This window comes from Crocodylus porosus, unplaced genomic scaffold (assembly GCF_001723895.1).
Source record: "Crocodylus porosus isolate Cpor-Errol unplaced genomic scaffold, CroPor_comp1, whole genome shotgun sequence".
In the NCBI taxonomy this organism is placed as follows: Eukaryota; Metazoa; Chordata; order Crocodylia; family Crocodylidae; genus Crocodylus; species Crocodylus porosus.
Genome location: NW_017728886.1, coordinates 37,359,428 through 37,384,915, shown reverse-complemented (window position 1 = coordinate 37,384,915; position 25,488 = coordinate 37,359,428). Strand labels below are relative to the sequence as shown.

Genomic DNA, 25,488 nt, shown 5'->3' with positions numbered 1-25,488 from the left:
CTATGAAATCTATGAAATCTATGAAATAAATGCTATTTCTTCCAATCCTGTCTTTCCATTGCAAAATAGTCACAGGCTTGTTTTTATTTTGAAACTGACTACTTTTTAGGAAGTAGGAAACTTATTAAAAATATGTAAGAACATGAATAATTTCTTACCAATCTTATCTGAAATACTCTGGCCTTCAAAAGCTGCACAGACTCTTACAATAAAACTAAAAGAAGTAACAAAGAAAAAGTCACTATCGACAGAATTACATACCAAGAATCACCAATTTCACAGTATCTCAATCTTCCCTTTCCCCTTTCTAAAAACAGTAAAGAGTATATACTTCTCTAAACCAACTTAGCTATGTGTTTCAAGAGCTTTGTTTCAGGCATCCTAGACCCAATTCCTTTTCCATTCTCTCTGATGAGGTAAAAAGGTATTTGTGCTCTCCGTCCTGTATTCCCTGCACATGCAAACCTAAAAGGATTATACCCACTGAAATTAATGACAGGACTTGCTTGACTTAAGTGGGCAGCAGGACTTCACCCAGAGACTTGAATAGCACTGGTTTGATGTGCAAGGTTTGGGCCAGAGTGTTTTCTACTTCATTTTTTAAATGATGCCATTTCTCCCCCACCAAGACCTAAAGTAAAAGGGCAGAGAAATCAGACTGTTTTCTGTTGTTACTTACTACAGAAATGTACTGAAGCTGTATGCTAATAACTTTATTACTTTATTTTTTTTCACATTCCACAGCAAATGCTTTTCTGAACTTAAGGACTATCAACTCCCTGTTGCTAGAAATAAACTGTCCTACATACAATAGTTATATATTTAAAGCTGCCCACACATGCTCTTCTCTCTGCATGATACAATCCTGATCCTTGGTGATAAGGCCTTACTAGAAAAGGCCTTCTATAGCCATGTTGACTGACAGCATTTTATTTTGGCAGATGCGAAAAATTGTAATAACTGATTGTTTTATTTAATCAACATCTGTAAAAGATGAAACCATAATCATTATTAATGCATGTAGAAAGGTTTCATTTTGTAAACAGATGCTTTATTATGCCAGACAAAAGTAATATATATATTTAATGCAATTACATTCAAAAGCTTTCACAAATAACTACCGATGGTCTGTTAAACCATTTCAAGAATCTTGATGCTATTACCAACGCAGTTTTTCTGCTACTAGATACCACTTGAAATCCATCTTCAGTGACATGCTCTTGGCATCAAGTATTTGATGCTGCTTTCAAAGATCCAATTCTATAAATTCTGATTCTCATAGACAGTAATGGAATTGCTCAGTAAAGGCTACAAAATTCAGTACAAAACTTTGAAAATCTCTCTACTTACTAGTCTGTAGATTGCTTAAAAAGCAAAGCTCCTGCCTAAAAGTGCAATGTCACCATGTTTCACAGAAGAAAAATGACAAGTTGAATAAAAAATAAAATGTTGTGATTTGGTCACAGTTTTTAAATAGTAATTAAACTAATACTACAGTATATATCTGCATACTTATGCAGTCAAATCAAAACCAGTAACATCACCTCTAAAATAACCTCTACTCAGATTATAATTATGGATCAGTTTCCTCTGACAAACGTAATGGAAATGTGCCACATCTATGATTTATATATTTTGCATGAGCTTATTTAACATCTTATTTCATGGTAAACAATCTGCCTCATACCATTAAGTCTTTACCACAGACTCCAAAGGATATTAGATATGTTGATTCAACTTTTACCAAGAAATTGCAAATTCAGACGCATTACCATGGCTCTTAGAAGTCCATTATCAGTAAAAGATGAATAGCTGACCATTTCTTAATGTAAAGGACAGCACTGAGTAAGCATTAAATGCAGAATGTACACTTTGCTGAACTGTTATGCAGTGACTTTAGTCATCAGTCTTTATAGATCGAACTGTGGTGCGATTAACACCATGCTGTGGGATACAAAGTGCTTTTGTTTTGCTACCCCAGCTACCTACATAACAGATACCTGTGTGAGAAGGAAAGTTTGTTTTCTCCCAATAGGAATGAGTTTGTGTAGGCTTGTCTTTGTTCCCACACCTCACCATGCCCTGATGGTGTAGCAATGCTGCTGTGTCAGGTAGCAGGCTGGGGATATACCCATCATTGTACTACTTCCCTGCACCAGCAAATGAATTCAAGAACTGATACCATACAGTTCACCTATGGAACTTGTAGGTTGCCTATATGTAAGAAGGAATTTAAATAAAACATATTTGAAATATATCATGCTCTTTGAACTCTGAATAAAAATAATAAAAAAATATCATTTACATGGATTTCAAATAGCTTAGAGAAGTTTTCCTGTTAAATTATTTAATTGAAAAAAAATCTGGAAATGTCAGATTTCGGGGGGAAGGGGTTGGGTTTTTTTTTGAGAAATGTCATCCCCCTACCACCCCAAAAAAACCCAGCAACAAAACAAAACACATGCACATCATAAAACTTTGGCGGAAAACATTTTGATCAGCTCTAGCATCTGCACAGTGAGGGGCAGTACTCCATACCTACCTCACCCCTATGATCAGTTTTTTCCTCCTTCCCAAAATACTGAGAGGGTCCTTTTATAATCCCTTCCACATCATGTAAGGAGGGGTATGGCTGTGGCATTAAGACTAGGGACAGAAGTTACACATAAACCAGTTTAAGTGATCAGAAACTGGTTTAAACCTGTAACAGAATATGAGTTCAGTGCACATAAACCAGTTGCAAAATGGCCAAAACTGATTTAAGATAAACCTGGTTGAATGTAGTATTAAACTGAACTGATTTGGGTCAAACAGGTTCATGGAACTTCTGTCTCAGACCCCTTCCTCATTTATATTAAATCAGAGTCCCCCAACATCCTAACATGTTTTTCAGCCCTAGGCTGGTTTGGGCTGGGCTGTCTGCTCCAGAGAGCAGGGCTGGCCCTACCCCTCACCTTCCTAGCCAGAGCTCTGGCTGGTTGAGAACAGGGTAGGGGACTACAGCCAGGAGACAGCAGCATCTGCCTGGCTTCCCCCTGCCCCACCCTCCCTTTGCTTGCTGCTCAAGAAGGAATCCCCCTGTCCCATACCAGGGACCCCAGCAGCATAGACCCTACCTGGCATCTAGCCACACCACCCCCATGCTAGCTGATGCTGAGAGATGTTTGTGTGTGTATCTCCATGTTCACTTGGACAAAGGTACACAGATCAGTGTCCGCTTAGGGCTTTTTGCAACTAATCAGCAAGTCAGCTGATAATGTCCCTCCATTCCTTCCTTGGAAAAAGCTGTTTAAGAAGAGCTTGAACTAATGAAAAAGGCTTTGTTTTCTTGATGGGCTGATAAGTTTTGTGTTATCAGCTCCCTGCTGGCTTGCTTGCTTCAAATGCCACAATCTGTCAGTGTTCAAGAGGGGACCGAGAGAGGTGTGAGAAATGACCTGGTTTGCTATGAATAAAGTGCCTGTCAAACTTGCTGTAGACAGTATGAAGAAGCAAGGAGAGGGAGATTGGAAAGCTCAGTATTATGAACAGATGCATGCACTCCACACAAGCAGTCCTCCCTCCCTGACCCCCGCTCCCGCTTTGCCTCAGAGTGCTAGCTGGGGGCTGGGGCCAAGCAATACTCACTGCCCATTGAGCAATGAGTGGTGGTGGGGAGAAGCCTGGTGAGGGCTGCTTCCCCCCCCCCCCCACCTCCAGGCACACCCTAGCTGGGGAATGCGCAGTCCAGGGTGGGGGTTTAAACCCTCCCTAATCACAGCATCCTGCTGGGGCCTGGCCACACCTACACCAGCTCAGCACTATGGAAGGGAAGGGACGGCTTGCTCTAGCACCCTCCAGCTTCTAGCCTGAGCCACTGCATGTGCCTGCATTTTCTGAATCAAAAGTGAATGTCTATCCACTTGCAAATCAGTTCAAGCAAATCACTTCAAGCTATTCAGGTTAGAGTAACCTGAAAAGATTGAATCAATTCAGCCACGGGCTTTTTGAATATCTGTCCCTAACCTAAAAAACCTGGCCTTCTAAGCTTTTGAAAAGTGTACTCATCTTAGGATCCTAGCAGCTTGTAGACACAGCATAGGTAGGATTCAGATTGGACATCAGGAAAAAATTCTTTACAGTGAGGGTTGCCAAAATATGGAATAAGCTTCCAAGGGAGGTGTTGCTGTCCCCTTCCTTGGGAGTATTTTAAAGGAGATTGGACAGACACCTGGCTGGGGTCATGTGACCCCAGCACTCTTTCCTGCCCAGGGCAAGGGGTCAGACTCAATGATCTAATAAGGTCCCTTCTGACCCTAATACCTATGAAACTTCTGGTGGCAAAGGTAAGGGCTTCTGGCCCCAAGATGGTGACCAGGGGGCAGGGCCCCTGTCAAGGGGTAGGGCTGTCCTTGTGGTTCTTGACAGCTCATCAAAACTCATTAAGCAGCCCTCTCAGACAAAATAACTGTCCACCCCTGGGTTAGATCATAAAACCAAGCATTTTAACAAAATCATAATAAGACTGATTGACATTCAGCCACATAGACACAAAATATTTTGATGATCCCAAACTTAATATTTTCTGAATTTTCATTCAATTCTAACTAGAACTCTATTGTATTGTTGTCTGTAATAGGAAGAGGTGGTTTTAGAGGTGATGAGATTGGTAAGGCATAAGGAATTTCCATAGGGAAATATCCATAGGAAAAAAATAAAAAGATAATCAGTTCCAAATATTACTTACCTGTAATTGCTATTGAAAATTCATTCTGCCTCCAAGAATGTGTGTGGAGAAGATGAGCAAAGAATGATTGTATAAAAGTGCAGTTTTCTCTGTATGAATGTTGAGAAAATGAGTTGCGCTCCCAGGCTGTGCTCACTGCCACTTTCTGGTTCTCTGGAGCAGGCATGTATACTGGCAGGTGCTCAGCACCCCTGTGTAATGCCATGACATCTCTGACATTTGGTGCATGTACAGCAGGAGTGAAAAGGTGGGGTGTATGTACATGGCAGTACTCCCTAGCATGGTAATTTGTGATGTAGACAATTCCAGATGAGACAATGTCTACAGCAATGTGGGAGGTAGAGAGGGCTTGGAAGGTGGTAGGAAAAAATTAGCTCAGTTCTGGCCTGCAGCGTGAGTTGTCAAGAGATGATGCATCTGGGAGACTGTCAGATACACAGGAGGGGACCACAGGTATGGACAGTTAATTATATAAATTATCTGTAGAGATGGAAGATGAATAGATGAGGTCACTAAAGGATAGGGTGCACTGAAGACATACAGAGGATTGGCCTGGACCAAATAAGATTTCTGCTCAGAGCTGATTCCTTCCTTCTTTCTACAGGCTTCTAGAGAAGCAACAGAGGTCAATCTCTCTGTTTTTGGGGTAACTAAATATATACATGTGCTTTAAATTTCTGTTTGAAAATATAACATTTAACACCAACTTGAACCAGTCACTTTAAGATACTCTAAGGCTAGGTAGAGATGTTCAAAAAGCCTGAGGCAGCTTCACACTAGCTTTCATGGCTTTTTCTAAGTGCCCTAGATTAGTTCAAGAGTGAACAGAATTTAGGTTCATACTTGGGGGGAAGAGGGCAAGGAGGCAGCCTGCACTGGTTAAGGCCAGCAGGTGGGGGCACTCTCACATGCCTCCCAGCAGGTTGCTGAAAAATTCTGAGCCCAGCCAAGCAGTCCTCATTGACCAGCATGGCCCCTCGCCTCAGCCCTGCCGCCCTGCCTCCCTGCCAGGTGTCCATCAGCAGAGGCTATGGGGAGGAGGTGGGGGAAACGGAGTCATCTGCCCTGCTCAGGTATGAGGGAGGCAGGGCTGGGTCCATGTGGCTGGGGGCTCTGTTCACCCCCACACTGCTGTCCCTAGTTCCCAGCACTGTGAACAAGTGTGTGGCTCTGAGCTATGACTCCTGCCTGCAGCTGTCAGGAGGATCACACCATTTTCACTGAAATCAATAGGAAAAGCAAAGTGCTTAGCATTACAAATGACTGAAAATTATTTAAAAAACCCAGAACTCTGAAAGATTTCAAAATTGTTTCCATTTTGAAATTGATTGAAGAAAGGTCTGGTGTAAATATTTTGTTCAGCCATATTTCTAATTGATATTTAACATGCAAATAAAGAAACGTGTGCAGGATACAACCCTAAGAATTTTGTGCTGTGTAAAACAATGGTATTGTAGGTACAGATTATATTTTCCCCTTTGCTCCAGTTATACAGTTTACCTGATGGCTAAAATAATATTTTCCTAATATTGAAAAATGTACAAAAATCCACATTTTTAGACCTTTACATTTCCTGAAACTTTTCTGGTAGGATTGTTTCCTTTCAGTCTTTTAATTTAAAAATGTCAATCAGCAGGCATTTTATACAAGTTGCACAGCTGGCAAAGAGATACAGAAATCTATCCCGTGGGACTGAGGAATTATTTGCCTGTTGAAGTTTCCCTACTAATTGTTTTCATATGTGCAATACAAGGTTATATCAACTAAAGAGAAAAATTACAACATGGAAAATCAATGGTTGTTCTTCATATATTTGGAAGGAAAGAATTACTTTATATTAGGAGCTAAATCCTTATGGAAGTATATTTTATAACATAATTGAGAGAAATATAATTATACTACTATTAAGTTCCTGACATAATAGGCAGAATTCTCACAAAAATGAAACAAAATTTCGTCATAACATTCTAAATCAAACACTAATGTAAAGAAAATAAATATTTTTTCCTTTTGTCTTTTCCAAGCAATATATTGAAACAGGAACATGGCTATCACAGAGACAATTTTACATACTTCCTGTAAAAACGTGTAGGAATTTAATGCAGGTTTGGAGTGCATCTGTAATTTTTAAATTCCTGGCAAATTTCAGAATTTGCTGCAAACTAACATTTAGGAGAAAAAAATGGATTGGGTCAATCATAATTTTGACTTTGGATTTTTAAAACCATTTACAATGTAAAACAAAAAGTAAAACAAAGTCAGTTCAAAACAGATAACTAATAAGTTCTCTCCCCAAAACATCAAAAATACTAAAGTTATTTAAATTTTTCCTTTGTGAATTTCTGTTGAAGGACATGTGTCTGTGACATGTTTTGCTTTTGACAAGGTGATGCTTTCCAACAAATATACTGGCAACTTGGAACTTTGAAACTTGGAAATATCCAACAAGTTTCCTATCTCCATCTGCTGGTTGCTTTATTCTGTAGCTAGTATTAACAGTGAGCAAAGATTAGTGACAAAATGAACCTTTTTAAAAAGTACGCCTTTATGTTACATTTTTTTAAATCCATATTTTAAACAAGTGCTTCAATACAAGCATTTAAGGAAAACTGAGCATAGTTTACTACAGAACAATGTTCCCCGATTGGCCAGAAGAAAGTCTCATAGCACAAAAAATATATCACATCCCAGGGCACTTACAGAAGTTATATTTTTTGTGTGCTGAGGCCCCCAGAAGTGCTCTACAACTGTAACAACAAATTTTTACAGCTGCACAGCAGTTTTCAAATGGCCGAACATGAGAAAATTAAACCCTCATTAAATCAGCTATCAAAGGACGGCACTCCAGGGCAGAATGCCTTAGCAAACTTGTGCACAGGTTCGCTGCGGGGGTTAACTTTTGGATGATTCTTCCCACATCCCATGAGCCTTTGTGCTGGGTTGTATTGTAGCCTAGGGTAGGCGGAGCTTGTTTCCTCTGCCTACCCCAGCGCAGGGCCAGCTCTGCCCCTAGACTGTCATCCCAGGCCCACCTTCTCCTTCCAGCCAGCTGAGAGCCACAGCCTGGCCAAGGGGTGGGAAGAGGGGATGGTGTCACTCCCCAACTTTCCTTCTGGGAACCAGCAGCAGAGCTAGGATGACTATATGGGACAATGTGAAATCCAGGAAGCTGTCTGCCTTCCCCCCCAAATGCTTCAAGCTATAGGGAGTTAGTGGCATATTAATGACCCATTGTTCTATGCTTCACCAGTTTTAACAATCATCTGTGAATCAAACAGTTAAGGTTGGAAAGGACCTCAGGAGGTCATCTAGTCCAACCCCCTGCTCAAAGCAGGACCAGACCCAACTAGATCATCCCAGCCAAAGCTTTGTCTAGCTGGGTCTTGAAAACTTTCCAGGATGGAGCTCCCACCACCTCTCTGGGTAACCTGTTCCAGTGTTTTACTACCCTTCTAGTGACAAAATTCTTCCTAATATCTAACCTAAACTTCCCTTGCTGCAACTTGAGACTGTTTCTCCTTGTTCTGCCATCTGCCACCACTGTGATCAGTCTAGCTCCATCTTCTTTCAGACACTGCTTCAGGTAGTTGAAGGCTGCTAATAAGTCCCCTATCAGTCTCCTCTTCTCTAGACTAAATACAACCAGTTCCCTCAGTCTTTCCTCAGAAGTCAAGTACCACAGCCCCCTCACCATTTTTGTTGCCTTCTCATGGACTTTCTCCAATTTGTCCACATCCTTTTTGTAGTGGGGTCCAAAACTAAACACACTACTACAGATGTGGCCTCACCAGTGCTAAATAGAGGAGAATAATCACTTCCCTTGACCTGCTGCCAACACACCTAACAATGAAGCCTTCGTGGCAACAAGGACACGCTGCCAGCTCATTTTAGCTTATTGTCCACAGGTCCTTTCTGCAGAGCTGCTGCCCAGTCGGTTAGCCCCCAGCCTGTACTGGTGCACGGGATTGTTCTGTCGTAAAAGCAGGACTTTGCACTTGTCCTTGTTGAACCTCATGACATTCCTTTTGGACCTAATCCTCCAATTTGTCTAGATCACTCTGAATACTAACCCTACCCTCCGGCATATCTACTACTCCCCACAACTTAGTGTCATCTGAAAACTTGCTGTGGGTGCATGCTGTGCCATTTTCCAGGTCATTAATGAGACACTGAACGAAACTGGCCCCATGATTGCCCCCTGGAGCACTCCACTTGATGCCGGCTGCCAACTAGACATCGAACCATTGATTACTATTTTCTAAGCCTGATGCTCCAACCAGTTTTCTATTCACTTTACAGTCCATTCATCTAGCCCATACTTCCTTAGCTTGCCTGCAAGAATGCTGTGGGAAACTGTATCCAAAGCCTTGCTAAAATCAAGGTACACTACATCCACTGGTCTTCCCACATCCACAGAGGCAGTCATCTCATCATAGAAGGCAATCAGGTTGGTTAGGCATGACTTTCCCCTGGTGCGTGGGTGACTGGTGCTGCCTTGTCAGGCCCCCAATGACTGGAGGGGCAAGTACAGCCAATCTTGTGCACTGGGGGGGGGGTCAGGGGCAACCTGCTGGGGGGCAAGATGCCGTTGCACTTTTGGGGGTGCAACGGCGCTCCACTCCCCAGCTGGCACTTGCAGGGGAGGCACTGGCACTTTGGCAAGTCCCCACTACCCACTGCCTAAGTGGCAAGCGCGGCTGATCAGGGAGTGCACCAGCACTCTTAGGGGGCACACCCCCTATGCGTCGCCACTGCCTTGATGAATCCATGCTGACTGTTCCTAATCACGTTTTTTTCCTCCAAGTGCTTAGAAATGGATTCCTTGAAGACCTGCTCCATGATTTTTCTGGGGACTGAAGTGAAACTGACTGGTCTGTAGTTCTGTGGATCCTCCTTTTTCCCTTTCTTAAACATGGGCAATATATATTTGCCTTTTTCCAGTTATCTAGGACATCTTGTGATCTCCATGAATTTCCAAAGATAATGACCAATGACTCTGCAATCATATCAGCCGGCTCCCTCAGCCCTACTGGGTGCGCCCCTCCAGCCCCATGGACTTGTACACATCCAGCTTTTCTAAGTAGTCCCTAAAGTGTTCTTTTTCCAGTGACAGCTACTTACCTCCTCCTAAACTACGCTGCCTGGTGCAGTAGTCTGTGAGCTGACCTTGCCTGTGAAGACTGAAGACAAAAAAAGCATTGAACACTTCTGCCTTTTCTGCATCTTCTGTCACAAGGCTGCCTCCCCCACTGAGTAAGGGACCCAGACTTTCCCTGATCCTCCTTTTGCTACCAATATACTTGTAGAAACCCTTCTTGTTATCTTTCACATCCCTTACTAGCTTCAACTCTAATTGCACTTTAGTCTTCTCGACTGCATCCCTGCATGCCCGAGTAGTGCTCTTATATTCTTCCCTAGTTATCCATTAGTTCCCTGCTAAGCCAAGCTGTTCTTCTGCCATAACTGCTAGTCTTTCTGCACATCAGGATGGTTTGTTCCTGAACTCTCAGTAAGGCTTCTTTAAAGTATAGCAAGCCTTCCTGGACTCCTCTTCCCCTCAGTTTGGCTTCCCAGGGGATCCTGTTCATGAGTTCCCTGAGCAAGTGGAAGTTTGCTTTTCTGAAGTCAAGGGTCCTTACTCCGCTGCTCTCCACCCTTCCTTTCCTCAGAATCCTGAACTCATCTCATCTCATGGTCACTGCTGCCCAAGTTGCAATTCGTATTAATAGGGCTTCCGATTTCACAGCTCCTGCCACTCTGCCTCCGCGACCCACACTCTGCACCTGTGATGCTCATTTAATTTTCACTGGCTAGCCAAGACCAGCCTCCAAAAGCCTTCATTCTCCTGCCCCCACAGCATGATCAAGCTAGCTTTCTGCCCACTTTGCCAGTTGGTTCCAGGGGGAAAGCTTGAGAGAGACACTACCCTTCTCACTCCCCTCCCTTTCCCTCTGTCAGGCTGTGGCTGTCAGCTGGACAGAATGGATGAGGTGGGGCTGGGATGAGAGGCTGTCAGTGACACCTGGGGGGTGCGACTACGGCTAGCTCCTTCTTAGCACACTCTAGCAATGGGGAGCCTGCAGAGCATGCTGAAACAGCAAAGCAGCTCTGACCTTGGCCAGCGCATGGAGGCTCTGAGTTCCTCCACCAAACACTGATGTCTGTTGAGTTTGATCATGCTATAAATTTAAGTGCTTTGTGTAAAACGCAAAAGTTACAGCGCAATTGGAAGTGCCTCCCAATCACTTGTTTAAATGCCCCCAGGCACAAGAATGAGTTCTCTCTTTCCTGTTAAAAAAACAAAAGATTAACTAAATGGCAGCACTTTGAGTCACATGAGCACAAGGATATAGTATCAATTTACTCTCTGATGCATCCTCAATAAGGAACTGAATCCTGGCCAAATAAGAGGAGGGGGTTAATTTTGTTTAAAAAAATCCATTCATATTTGCTGCACTTCACTTCAGGACCTTTTTCTCTGACACACTGAATATCCTAAATTGCAATACAAAACAATGGTACTCAGCACAGCAGTTTCTTGGTTTCACTGACTTATCACTGACTTACCATGCCACCAAAATCCTAGAGCTGGGAAGCTGACAGGTTTTATTTTCTGGGTTCACAATCATTGGGTTCAGCAAAAGTTGAGCATTCACTGTCACAACAGGCCTTGCTCTGGGGGAGGGAAACAAAAGTTCACTACATAGAGTAGGAATAAATGGGAGATCCAGAATTGCAGAAGGACCATTTAACATTTAAACAATATAAATTAACTGAAATGAGGCTGTAAGTAGAAGGTCATTAGGTAGGCAGGGTTTTTTCTGTAGCTCTTAATTCTTTTGAAGAAAACAGGTTTCTCTGGGTTGAAATAAATGCCACCTGAGCATCTCATTTGTGCCACATAAAAATTTGCAAATGCTGAGCAAAAAGACAGTGATACCCTTTGTTTCCCTGCATGAAAGGGAAATCAATGGCTCAACAAAAGGTGGCAACAGACTGCAACTACTGAAGAGGACATCTACTACTCTCTGTGGCAGAGAGTACAAGCAGCCTGCGCTGCTTGCACTCTCCTGCAACCCCAGGCAGGTGCTCCAGGAGGGTTGAAGGCCCCTCAAGCCCCTTGAGGACTGGCCTGCTTTCCCTGCTTAGAGAGGGACCCCAGGAAATTTTGGGGTGCCTTTTCATATGCAGGGAAGCTGGGGTTCCCCACTCAGCCAGACCTGTTCCTGGTGATTGCAGGGGAGCAGATCTGCTGTGGCAGGAAAAACCTCACTTAGTCAGGATTGGGCCTTTTGCAGACATGTGCAGAGAGGGGACAGCTGTGGGAAGGCCTCCATGTGCACACACCTGCAAATATGGAGGTGGGGCTCTGTGAAGTATTCCCTGCTCCCCAACATTGGGGTGCTTCAGTAAGTGGGGGGGTTATCACACTTTCAGTTGCACCCCAAGTTAGGGTACAGCAACCATGGATGTCTGTAGATGTCCCTGGAGTGTAATCAGCCTGTGTTGTGACATATTGAGGCTGATTTCACTCTGCCAAGGACATCTGTTTTCAGCCCAACTGTCATGAAATGTGAGTTATTTCAGTAGATTGCCCATTTTGAAGTTCTTCACAAAAATCATTACCTACCTAGACCAGAGGCTGTCAACCAGGGGTATGTGTACCCCTGGGGGTACTTTGAAAGGTCCCAGGGGATACGTGGGGGCAGGCAAGGATGGAGCACCACCACCCCATGCTGCTGCCTCACAGGAGCAGGGCAGGGGTGGGGCAAGAGCAGGGCTGCCCAGATGCTGCATTGCCGCCACTCACCATGGCTCTGCTACATGTGCAGCCACTTGGCACCTCTGCCCCTGCTCCCTATTCAGCTACTCCCCACCCCCACCGCTGAGGTACACTTATTAAAAAAGGGTGAAAACCCCTGACATAGACAGATCACTAAAACACGTCTTGTATTTGCAATAGACATTAATAAAGGTGCAACATTCATTAAAAAGTAGGTGTTATAAGAAAATCCACGAAGCAACCAGTGTGTGTTCCAAAGCTGCTTGAATGCTCACAAAAGAACAAATTCTCTCTTGGGGGCTCTGGAGCCTGAACTAAGTTAAGCATTTTTGGACATGACAGAAGCTCTTTAGAACTTCTTTCATAATCCATCAACATTCTGCCATCATCCAGAAAGACAGGCTCAGACTTCCTATCTTCTTTATTCTGTATGGGAGTTTCTTTAAAAAATTAATGTGATTTGGCTCTACTGGAAGCTTTTGGAAATTAACCATAGGATACAGATTAGCTGATAGATCTTGAGTCAACTGATTTTTGGGAACCAGGGGTAACTAGCAGAAGTAACAGGCCAAGATGAATGTGTGTCTATCAGGGTAAAAATTGTTTTCAATGCAGCTTTGGGGAACAGCTGATGATTAGTCTGCTAACCTATAATTCAGAATACTTTAAAATAACATTGGAAAAGGTCTAAATTGAGTGTTCACAGAATATTATTTTATTTTATATTAATGATTCAGCTAGAAATAACTTATTACCAAGTTATTTCTCTCAAGCTTCTAAGATTGAATTGAGGCTATACAGTCAATATTTCAGTGTAACATTTGTTGAACACGCAAAAACATTTCCTGCATTTTTGGTACAATATGGAAAAATAAACTCAAGCAAACTTGAATTTGTATAATTAAATGCAAATAACTATGTTTTTCCAACGTTCTAACTTGTACTTAAAAATATAAAAGACTGCAAATGAAAACTGGAGGTTTTCATATACCACTTTACCCAAGTTTCATACAACGCATTTTTGACTGCTCAGTGGAATGTGGATATAGACATATTGGCTTTGGATTTCCAATGCCTCACACCTCGTGCCAGTACAAAGTGACTGAATATAATTCAAGGCCAGATGAGTAACATTTTCCATTCCTTTTGTGCTAGTGTTCAGAAAAGTGGAATCTCCGGTCTATATAGAATTTGCAAGTCTGAGTTAGCGATGCTATTTCAGTTAACTTCTGCATTTGCACAATATAAAACCTTAGGGGAGTGTTCATGCTCTGGTTTTGCAACCAGGTAGTTAGTTACTGGAAAGATGCAAAAGCCAGGAATGCTCAAGATTACCGAGACTTTCGATGGAACAGCTATATCATCTGCACAGCAGTATATCTTGTTACACCTATGTGATAACTCTACTTTCTGTCTTAAGATTTACAAATAATTATGTAACACACTCTTAGAATTTTAGGCTGGTCAGTATTTTTTGTTTGTTTTTCTTTTCCTCCCGTGAGAGGAGGAATTAAAAGCTTTTGTTTCTTAAAAATATTTATAATCTCTCAAAATATTTTTCAACAGCAGCATAAAAGAAGCAACTTTTGTGCCTATCAGGTATGATGCATACAGCAACATATAAACCAAGGCTACCTGAAAAATTAAAATCCTTCACAGGTGTTGCTGACCATGCAAGGAAATGACACTTCTGTCACAAGGCTTTTTTTCTCCTCATTAGGAATTATCAATTTTTATCTACAAAGTTTGAAGCTTCTGTTTTCTATCATCTAGGACTTTGTTTCATACAAAAATAAGTGGTCATAGTTTTTTTACTGGGTTTCTTCTTTTACAGTTTCTTCTCTCCCTGCTTGACTTAAAATTGTCAGAAGGATTTGATCCAACTTTCCAGAAATGTGTCTATAGAAATAGCAGGCAGTTTCAACTGAAATGGAGATTTTTCCCTGAAAATTATGAACAGGTTAGAAAAGGATATTAACAACATTGTACCATTCACTACTAAAATTTTGATGCAATTACAATGTACTTACACACTGCACAAAGCAACACGGAAAATAAAAATGTCATAGCATTTACAACATACCTGTAAACAACTACTTTCCCAGCTCCAAATGCACCTACAATTAAATCTGGAAAAAGAAAACAACTTTGTAACCACTATTTGCTAAACTCCAGCACATTTTCCAGTTTAAATTGTTTTATCTGTATTAATCTGAATATTCATATTTATTTGGATTTTTATCTATATCTATTGGGAATTTTTATATCAAAGTGCAGTAAGACAAAGCAATAATTATATCACTTTGTTCTTCCCAAGGCATTCTTCAAAAATATATCCAAGGAAAAACACTTCACATGGTCAGGGTCCTCCTCAGAGGTCTTTGTAGCTTGTCATTATAAGTGGTAGCTCTTTATAGAAATAATAAAGGATTTCAGTAGGCATCACATATTTATTTTACTCTAAACTTTTACCTGACCATCACCCAAACAGGTGACAAATAGATCCAGCAATTCTTTTTTAACCCTCATCAGTTGAGAATTATTTAGGTTAAGTTAGATCTCTGGGTGGGATCTCTGAACACACCATGATTTATTTGTTGGGATATATATTTAATATATTAAATTGTATTATTCTTAATTTTATAGTTTCTTTCATAACCATATAGTTCAACGGACAAATAAGGGTATGATCAACCACATTCCTTAAGAGAGTCAGCAGTGGTACACATCAGAAAGCTAAGTTAATTTACTTAATTATGTTAAATTAAAGCAGTTACAAACTATGTTTATGTTAATCCATGCTCCCACTTATGCTCTGGCTAGTTTTACATGACCTGCAGTTGGCAGGCACAATGAAAGGATGTGAAGTGCCTGTAGCACTATATTAGCATGCTGAGTCAGAGTTAGGCCTGGTGATTTAACCCTGTTTGCTGGGTCACTCTTCACCTCCCACGTGCTGCAGAGTTTAAAAGTTCTTAAATATTTTTAAGCTCCTCCCTCTCCCCCATGCTCTCCACTGGCCAAGCCCTGCCCTGGGAGAGTACCAGCTAAGCTGCTCCCTACCTGAGGACAAAACAGATTCTCTGCTAGGTAACACTTCCTTGCCAGGCACTTCTGAACTGATTTGCCTCACACAAGATGTAAACCAAGGTAACTCCAGTTAACTTCACTGGATCGTACATTTCAGAGGAGTCAGCTTGAAACTGAAGATACATTAAGCCCTTGCTGAAGCTATTGTTGCAAGGTGTAACCAGTACCATTATGGGAATAGGTCAGTAAGCCATGTAGTAAAAAAAACCCTTCTCATAGCAGCTTACATCCCAGCTATGTTTCTTGTCTCTCACAGTAACCCAAGTAGACTGAATATTTATTTCTCAGGCAGAAAAATGGAAAAAAATCTCATGTTATATCACAGGCAGACAGCAAAAGACAGGTAAAAAGGATTTCTGCTATATTTATCCTCTGTCAACCTAAGGGCACTTTTACAGCAACTGTTTAAGTTACAACATGTAAGATATCACTCTACTTTATATTAGGACTAGGTAGCACAGGTTTGGGGAAAATTATTTAACACATAGATGCAATAGATATATGCCCAAACCTCCAGTTTCTGGACTCACATGATATTAATATTTAACCTTTCATTAAAAAAAAAAAAGAAAGATGCCTCTCAGTCACCACAGTTACAAATAAAAACTGTAAAGCATTACCCGTGGGTTTGATGAAAAGATGCCTGCCTGAATCTGCAACAAGGTCTCATATGAACTGTTTTAGTCATCTCGGTGAGGTGTCAGTTCCAAGACCTGATGCTCGCGAGAGCCCACCCAAGTCACCGAAAGAGAGCTGTGAGGGGATTGTGTTAAAAAAAAGACCCATAGAAGTAGTTCTCAAGTGGGGTTCTAGGAAAGAAAGAGGTCGTGTCTCCAGCTAGAAGCAATCAAGGATCATGAGCAGCCAACAGAGTACATTTGTGTGGGGGGCCCTTCTATTACTTCAACCAAAGGCCGTTGCCAAGGAAGAGGGTCATCCCACAGAGGCAGTGCCAGACAGTCACCATTTGGGAGCATACTGAAGGCTTAGGAGTTATCTTCATCCCATTCTGATTTGGGATCTAAACCTGGCTCCCTGACGTGCCATTCAGCACCTGTGCTGGGTCAAGCTTCTCCCTGCTCCAAAAAACCTTGCTCTTTCAAGTTTGTAACTGTGAAAAGAATAGTAAAATATCTTTTGATTGATGGGAGGTGCATATAATCTACAGTAAGGTTATAAAGAAGAGGCCACTGTTCAGTCCAACAGAGAGATTTACTGGAATGCTCAGCAAGGACAGCGCTAATCCTGTGTTTAGTCTATTGTAAAGTAGTAGTTTCACTGCTGTTTCACTGTCCAATCCAACGCCTATGGTAACCAAAATGGAAAGTTCTTTTTGGTTTTGATGGGAGTTGGTGTGAGGATCTCAAGAGAAGGTTCCAAATGTATGAGTTTTGAAGAGAGAGTTTTGAAGAGAGAGTTTTGAATAATGTACATTATTTCAAATGTACAATAAGTTATAAGCAGAGGTTAAGTTTTTTTGTGTCTTGTGAGGGAATGACTGTTAATCATTTCTGTGAAAACTGTGCAAGATGTCCAAATTATCTAATGTCTGGCAACTTTCTTTTCCTAAAAATAGATAGGACTTGTCTTTATTCAGTGCTTTTTTATTACTACATATGATGTGTCCCTGATACAAGAGTTACTAGCTGAAAAATAAACATTGAACAAGGCATTTGGGATGTCCAAAGTAAAAAAAAAAAAGAAAAGATCTTAACTAACCGTCTGAATCTCTTCCAAATAAAGCCTGAAGAAAAACATTCATGAGCTAGAACAGAAAGCTTCATCTTTACATTTGTTGGGCTTTGTTTTCTTTTTCACAAATTCAAGTTACTATGACTCTAAGAAAACAGCTGCCTATGACTCAGACTCCAAATGTCCTTCTCTCCTCTCCCTTTCACCCTTTTATGTTTTCAGGATGAATAGAGACCTTCCTTTTACAGAATTAAGGAACAGCAGGGTGGTACCTTGCAGGATTAGTGCCAGGTGACCACCTGGTCTATACCAGGGGTGTTCAACCTCTGGGCCATGGGCCAAATGATCCATGGAGCTATTGCATCTGGCCCATGGGGCTCCCCAGGGGTCCAAAAAATTGGCAGTGGGGAAACAGTGGCTATTAGTACATAAAACTAATTGTACGTAATACTAACTGCATATAATATTAACTGTCCCCATCACCCCCCCAACCCCCACCATATCTGCATACTCCAATCCTGCATGTTCAGTCAGAGCCAAGCTATACCCTTTTCCCCTGTGGGGCTGGGTCATGCCCTCCCCCATTTTGGATTGGGCAGGGCCATGTTCCCTTCCCTCCATACATGGGTTGGGGCCAGTCCAATGGCCCATTCCCTCCCCATGGGGTCAGGCCAAATCCCTCTTCCCCTCTGTGGGACTGGGTTGGGGTCTGGCCTTGCCCCCTCTCCCCAGCAGGGCTGAGCCAAACCCCCTTCCCTCTTTGTGGGGCCAAGTTGGGGTCTAGCCATGCCCCCTTCCCTCTCCATGGGGCTGAGTCAAGCTCCTTTCCCCTGCAGAGCTGTGTTGGGGACAGCCCACCCCCTGCTCCCCTCCACAGTCAGATGGTGCCCACTGTGCCTGCCTGGGTGCAGAAGCAGAAACACTGGCTGGATCCAGCCTGCAGCTGGACCAGGCACTGCCAGTGTGGCCCACTGAGCAAAATGTTTCATTACCACTAGTCTATACTGTTTCTGAGAAACCCTTCAGCCAGAGCAGGCATTTCCTCTCAGGCAGTAAGGAGCCTGGGAAAAGAGAAATCCTTCAGTTTTCTGCAAGGAGGATTCTGTGTCTCCACTGGCAGCAATGTGAATGGAAATAGTTCTGCCCTATTGCAGCCATGGGATGAATGCAGCTTGGTGAGAACCACGCTGCACAGGGAAAGCCCATCTGCTGAGGTACATGAGGGGATCAACAGATGAACAAGCAGCAACAACACATTGTAGAAGAAGGCAAAGTGGGCTTAGAAAAATAAGCTTGCCTTTCTGCCTGACTCCTTAACAATCTCCATGTGTAGGACCTGATGGGACATGTGCAGAAAGGCAGAAACTTTTCGTAGCCTGTACAATTGTGCTGACTGACCCTTCACTCGTGCCACAGAAATAAGCACAAATCCATTTCCAACCTCCTTAGGCAATGCTCATCTTCAGATGAAGCTGAACATTTTTATTACTTCCTCATGCTTTCTTTATCATATCTCCTTCCACTCTGTACAAGATCCAGCCTATCACAACTTTGACAATTATGCATCTTGACAACACAAAGTGGCATATGACAAAGTGTCATGTTCTTAGAAAAACCTGCTTTGTTTGAATCTATCCAGAAGTGCCAGATAAAATGGTTGCAATCAGATGCCTCATCTGATGCTTTGAGGGGATAAGATGATAAAAAATAGCAAAAAAATTAGCTATGCATTTTGGAAAAACCATACAGAATTGACGCAGACTCTGCTTAAGATATTAATGGGAGTAAGTTAACCAAAGGTTAAGTCAACCCTCACCACAATCCTACAGATCAAGATGCAGAGGTAAAAATGTTTGGTTTAAGGTTCTGCCACTTCCAAAACCTTTATGAGTATTTTGCCCAAAGTTAGGAAACATATATGTGTGTTCTGTCAGTTTAACTGCCTTGTAATGACACAGTATATTAGAGCAATTGCAAAGTATTTTGGGATCTTATGAAAATATAGGTGTCACATACATGGAAAATATTAAGAGGGAGAAAAACTGCATAACTGAACATCCTCATCATGGATATTGATCAAAGTTCTTGTAAAAAGCCTACAACTAGAGGGCTGGCCACAAAAAAAGCTAGAGACCTATCTTTTTCAGCCAACCACAGTTAAAAACCTGAGCCCTTATCTAGAGATAACCGTTATGTTTCTCCTGACGCACAAGAGCCTGGCACTCTTCTCTGAGGGAAAACTTCCTTTTCCTTCCTTCAGGGGTGTAGGTTGTAGCCCCATTGGTCTATGGACATAGGCAGGCAAGGTTCTTTGGGTAAATCTGATATTTTAGTAGGTCTAATAAAATATATCAGATTTACCCAAAGAACCTTGTCTGCCTCTTCCTTCCTTCAGCCTCCTTACAGCAACCCTCTTAATAGTAAAAAACACTGGATTGGGCTGATCCACTGCTATTTTCTCTCTTGGTTGAAATTAACCCCCTGCCCTGACTTCTTGGTGGTCTGTTGCTGTGTTCTTTTCATTATGATACAAACCACTCAAAGTGGATCATTAAAGTTCACCACTTTAATGATTCCCATTTTCTGAGATTACAGTTATTTATTCAAAATTATCGAGGGTTGGGCGGGGGGTTAGTGAACATGATGAGATCATACGTTCAGTAGAGGATAAATGAGTTTAAATATATATATTCTCCCCCTCCTCATCCTCCACTTACATACTTACACCCTGTCCCTCTTATCCTTAATTGAGCATATGATCTTACCATGTTCATTAACCCCCACACTACCCCCCCCCAAAAAAACTGGAAAAGTGTTTCTGAAGATACACTTGCAGAGAAGACTTACATATTTTCTCTTTGAGAAAATTATCCAGGAGCACATCTGCAAGGGGCCAGCAGGGGAGTTTATCACGGGTTCATTAGAGGCAGGTCCTCTCAGACTAACCTGGTGGTCTTCTATGACCAGGTCATAAAAGCCTTGGATGCAGGTATTGCGGGAGACGTAGTCTTCCTGGACTTTAGGAAGGCCTTCGACACTGTCTCATCCTCATTAGAAAATTAGGCATCTGTGGTGTTGACGCCTACACAGTCAGATAGGTAACAAATGGGCTGAAGGGCTGCACACAGAGAGTTGTTGTGGCTGGGTCATTTCTGACCTGAAGGGATGTGGGCAGTGGAGTTCCCCACGGTTCAGTACTCAGGCCCGCACTGTTCAACATCTTCACTGGCAATTTGGATGAGTGGGTGAAAAGTATACCTTGTTCAAGTTTGCAGATGACACTAAGATGTGGGGAGAAGTGAGCACACTAGAAGAGAGGGACAGGCTACAACTAGATCTTGACAGGTCACAGAGGTGGGCAGATGAGAATAGGATGGGTTTCAATATGGACAAGTGAAAGGTGTTGCACCTGGGGAGGAAGAACCAGCAGCATACCTACAGGTTGGGGAACTCTCTTCTCATCAGCACAGAAGCATAGAAGGATCTTGGAATCACTAATGATTCCAAGATGAACATGGACCGCCAATGTGGGGACGCAGTCAGGAAGGCTAACTGCACTTTGTGATGCATCCATAGATGCATCACAAGCAGGTCCAAGGAGGTGATCCTCCCCCTCTATGAGACATTGGTCAGGCTGCAGTTGGAGTACTGCATCTAGTTCTGGGTGCCGCACTTCATGAGGGATATGGGCAGCATCGAGAGGGTACAGAGAAGGGCCACTCGCACAATTAGGGGGCAGCAGGGCAGGCCCTACGAGGAGAGGTTACGGGACCTGAACCTGTTCAGCCTCCACAAGAGAAGGCTGAGAGGGGATCTGGTGGCCACCTATAAACTTGCCAAGGGGGACCAGCAGGCAATGGGAGAGTCCCTGTTCCCCCAAGCACTACTGGGAGTAACAAGGAACAACGGCCATAAGTTGACTGAGAGTAGATTCAGGCTAGATATCAGGAGGCACTACTTCACTGTCAGGGCAGCTAGGAGCTGGATCCAACTTCCAAGGGAAGTGGTGCTTGCCTCTACCCTGGGGGTCTTCAAAAGGAAGCTAGACAGCCACCTAGCTGGGGTCATTTGACCCCAACATCCTTTCCTGCCCATGGCAGGGGGGTGGACTAGATGATCTGCTTAGGTCCCTTCTGACCCTACCAACTATAAAACACTCATTCATTATTTAAAAAAATCAGACTTCCACAAGATGATACATTTGAAAATGCAACAATTAAGAAAATGCATGATGCCAAACCAATTATCTGGTATAGACACCTTCACTTTGTTCTGCTGGTTGAGAGACTCTCTCCCCTGCTCTCACTCGTACACTATGCAATTCTCAAAGCAGATGCAGCTTTTCATGTTTTTTTCGTCTATAAATCTCCTGAACTGACTTCATCATATAATCATCACTAGGTTATGATGCAGTGCTTTTACTGGCGTACTGCCTGCTATTTTCCACTGAATGCTAAATTGTTGCTTCTAGATTTAGCATTCAGAAACTTTGGAATCATTGCCTCAAAGAAACTTGAGGTTTTTCTTCCTGCTGTTCTAGTTAACATACTCAGCAGACGGAGCTACTGCAAACCTACGATTAGACTGGGTTATTGAATTCTAAGGAAAAAAATTCCTGATTATCACAGACACAGCTCTCTTAAAACATTTCCAGAGACAGTTAATTGTGTGTCAGTCTTTAAAGAAACTGCTGGCCAAGGGAAGGCAGTAGTTACTATAAAACTGTGTTTGCTTTACCTCCCCCTTCCCACCTTCGTCTCTGTGCCAATCAGGTTCAACATAAATGTGCCAGCACAAAACAGAAGTAAATTTAAGCAGAATCATTGCTCAAGCTCGGGTAATTTGGAACAGAAACTTGAGCCTCCCAGGCTGCGTGGGATTATCAAGGTTAATAAGGATTACTGCCACAAGTATTCAAACACAGAAACAATATTGTGTAATTGATTTCTACAATTATAATTTATCAGTGGAGTTTGAATAGTGAATAGAAACAGGAAGCTGCTCAAAATCCATTTGCTTTGTTATAAAAAAATGGTTAAATAATTCTGGATGACAAATACACTTGAAGAAATCAGTCTGCTGGAAGATAAGCCATGAGAAGGAAGGAAGCCAAACTGGCTAAATAAATTGTTCATTATAAGCTATTTGCTCAGCTATGAGGAGCTGTCAAATGACTGAGCATGCATTGTAATGTGAAGGTAGAAACCATGCAGATGCAAAATGCTCAAGTTGTACAGTGATAGATGAACCAGTTGGATGCACAGCACTACTACCCTCAATAATCCTGAGTGCTCAACAGGGATCAACCTTGAACAGCTGCCCAGAAGCAAAGGAAAACAAATTAATTTTCTGTTAAACATGCTTATGAATTTCTCTTGATTCTGTCAAAACTGAGTTACTCTTTTTTAAAAAAAATACACCACAATTCAGAATTCAGACCTAGGGTGAGACCTCATCCCTGTTCTTCCATCTTTATGACATATAAAATGTCAGAACAGATTAAGGGCAGAGGCATAAAAGCCCATTTTTAGTCAGCTATCCCTCTGAGAATCCTCTCATACATTTTAGTGCAGAGGTTGTGAGAGGGAAAGGACCCAAGGTCAGGATGTTTGTGCTGAGCCAGGGCTCTGCATGGGGTACAGTAGGGATTCTGGGCAGTGCCACAAGTCACAGAGTACTGCTCCAAGGAGGCTGCTATAACTGACACCCCTGACACATTACAGCCGTGGTGCAATTCATATGTTAATTGCGACATAAATAGTAACAGTGCTACATGTTACTAGCTGATTAATGGCACCATAAAATGGCAAACCAGCCATAAAGTTATTCCACAAAAAAGTGGAACATTTTTGTGGCTCATTTGTATTGGGCCATGTGAACATGTACCATTTCCATGCTGACGCTGGAAATCAACTAATTGTCAGTATCAGCATAGGGAGATCAGGTGTCAGCATCAGGGCTGGGACAGCCATAGTTCCAGTGTTGAAAATCAGCTGCTGGGAAAATGAATTGCAGGGAGAGCTATGGGGCTCTGAACATGGGAGATCTAGCAACAGGGCTGGCCCGTCCTATCCTGTGGAACTTGTGGCCACAGGGGGCCCCACAGCCAAGAGGCTTCCTGTGGCCGTGAACACTCCATGTTGCCACCAGATTTATATCCAGTCAGTTGTACCTGCCTTCTTCATGTCAGAGGCCCCCAAAACCATATCTTGCAGGGGGCCCCAAAAAATTATGGGCTGGCCATTTGGCAACCTTTGAGCCTAAAAGCCTTTCTTGCCTTGCCTAAAGCCCCTGGGAGTAGGAAGAGGCTCCCCAGTTCCAGGATCCCAGTTCTCCGGGACTTCTGAAAGCCATGCATGCAACTGGGCTGATAATCAGCTGATTGTCAGACTCATCCCTGACAGCCCAGAGTCCTAAACCCACCTAGGATTGTTGGGGCCAGTCTGACAATTAGCTGATTGTTGGGCCTTGCCCCAGTAGTTCTTAGTCTGGAATCTGAGTGGGTCTGGGGGCAGTCTTGGGTCTGGGACAGAACCAGCCCTGACTCCATCCGCTGTATCAGGTTGAGGGAAGCTCAGCAGTGGTGCAGTTGGGATCTGAGAAATTTTATGCCAGATCCGAACATTGCATCTCCTGCCATGCCAGGAAGGATCTAATGTGGATCTAGTGGTGTTCTTAGGGTGAAAGCTGTTGGATGGAGGTAGTTGTTGTTTGGCTTCTGATACAATCTGCTGGCAATGTGACCATTGCAAGTTTTCACAGTGGTGTCTAAGAAATGAATTACCACAGTTAGTTTGACAGAGGGATAGAATTTGTCAAAGTCACAGTAGAATTTCTTTAGAGATTCCTTCCTGTGTGTCCAAACAATGAAGATGTCAGTATACTTTAGGTATATCAAGAGGATGAGAGGGCAGCTGTGAAGGAAGCAGACTTTAAAGTCTGTATATTGGCATATGGCCTATAAATATACAGTCTATAAAGTCTTTAAAGTCTATAAATATATTGGTATATTGAGAAGTCATACATATGCCCATGGTAGTGCCATTTGTTTATAAGTATAGGGTCTCCCTGCAGTACCCTTCTTTCCTGCCCTCTATCCTTTATATTATAATCAGTGTTTTTCTACTTAGAAGCTCTGCTTCCTGCAGTCCATTCATAGTATCTGATTAAGTAAGTCTTCTGCATGACACCTTATGTATCTCTGATTGGCTAGTCTATAATGCGAAAATATACCTTGACTTCTGCTTGACTTCAGGCGAACTACATCTTTCTGCTCTTAAAGCTGTTTAGACTTCTAGGCTTTGAGTTTTGGGCCACACGGTTTCACCCATAGTTCCTTCAGGACTCTCTTCCCTACAAATATTTAATTTTATTTTCAATTAAACTTTTGCTGCTTTTTCTTATTAAATAGCAAATATTCCCTGATATTCCAACCCAGCCCAGCTCCATCACCTATACCCACTCCTCAACTACACTGGTTTAAATATAAAGTAGCAATACTGAACAAAGCCAATATATACTAAGCTTAGAATTTGCCTCTACTTCACCCAGACAAAAACATAGCAAAAAAAGGGTGGCTAAAAAGGACCATTATAAGGAAGTTTCTATCTGTTCATTTCACCCAGTTTCAATCTGTTCTGCTTTCCTCACCTGACAGCATGGAGCTGTCCACTGTCAGATCTCTCTAGTCGTGTGTAGATGAAACGAGAGGCATATATGCACAACATTTTAAAGTGGGCCAAATACCTTTGCACTGTTTGCACGCCTCAGCAGTGTATTGCACATTAATTCCAGCCGCTGTGGGAAATACAGTGGCATAATGCACCTTAAATAGCTTGGGGTTGCAGCAAACTACAACTCCTTTGAGGAGTTTTAGTTTGCTGCCCCTACAGCCGCGGAGCACAGCACCAGGCTCTGCAACTCCATGGTTCTCCAGGAAGCCCTGCAGGCAGCCTGACAGCAGCCCGGGAAAGCAGCTCCGCCCAACAAAAGTGGCGAGCCTGATCTTCCCCCCACCATCTCAGCCTGCCTGCCTGCCTGCTTGAGCTGTGTGGGGGCCCAGTGCTTCCCTCCGTGGCTGCAGTATGGCCCAGGACCGCCCGAGCCAGCTCCCTGCCGGCAGCAGCCTCATGGGGTGGGGAGGGTGGCACTGCTATGCAGAGGGAAAAACCAGCCCCCACCCTGCAGCCCAGGGACC

The 25,488-nt window shown here is 42.8% G+C and overlaps 1 protein-coding gene across 1 annotated transcript in view; it reads right to left on the bottom strand.

The window, feature by feature from the left end:
* The window catches only part of ITGA8 (integrin subunit alpha 8), a 160,834-nt gene that overhangs the window by 86,267 nt on the left and 49,079 nt on the right, over nucleotides 1-25,488 (bottom strand). Inside the window, exons 14-16 of the mRNA XM_019532605.1 lie at nucleotides 14,593-14,638; nucleotides 11,294-11,401; nucleotides 159-214 (exon numbers count right to left, since the gene is read on the bottom strand). Coding sequence (XP_019388150.1) covers nucleotides 159-214; nucleotides 11,294-11,401; nucleotides 14,593-14,638 — 210 coding nt within the window. The remainder of the gene's footprint in view (nucleotides 1-158; nucleotides 215-11,293; nucleotides 11,402-14,592; nucleotides 14,639-25,488) is intronic.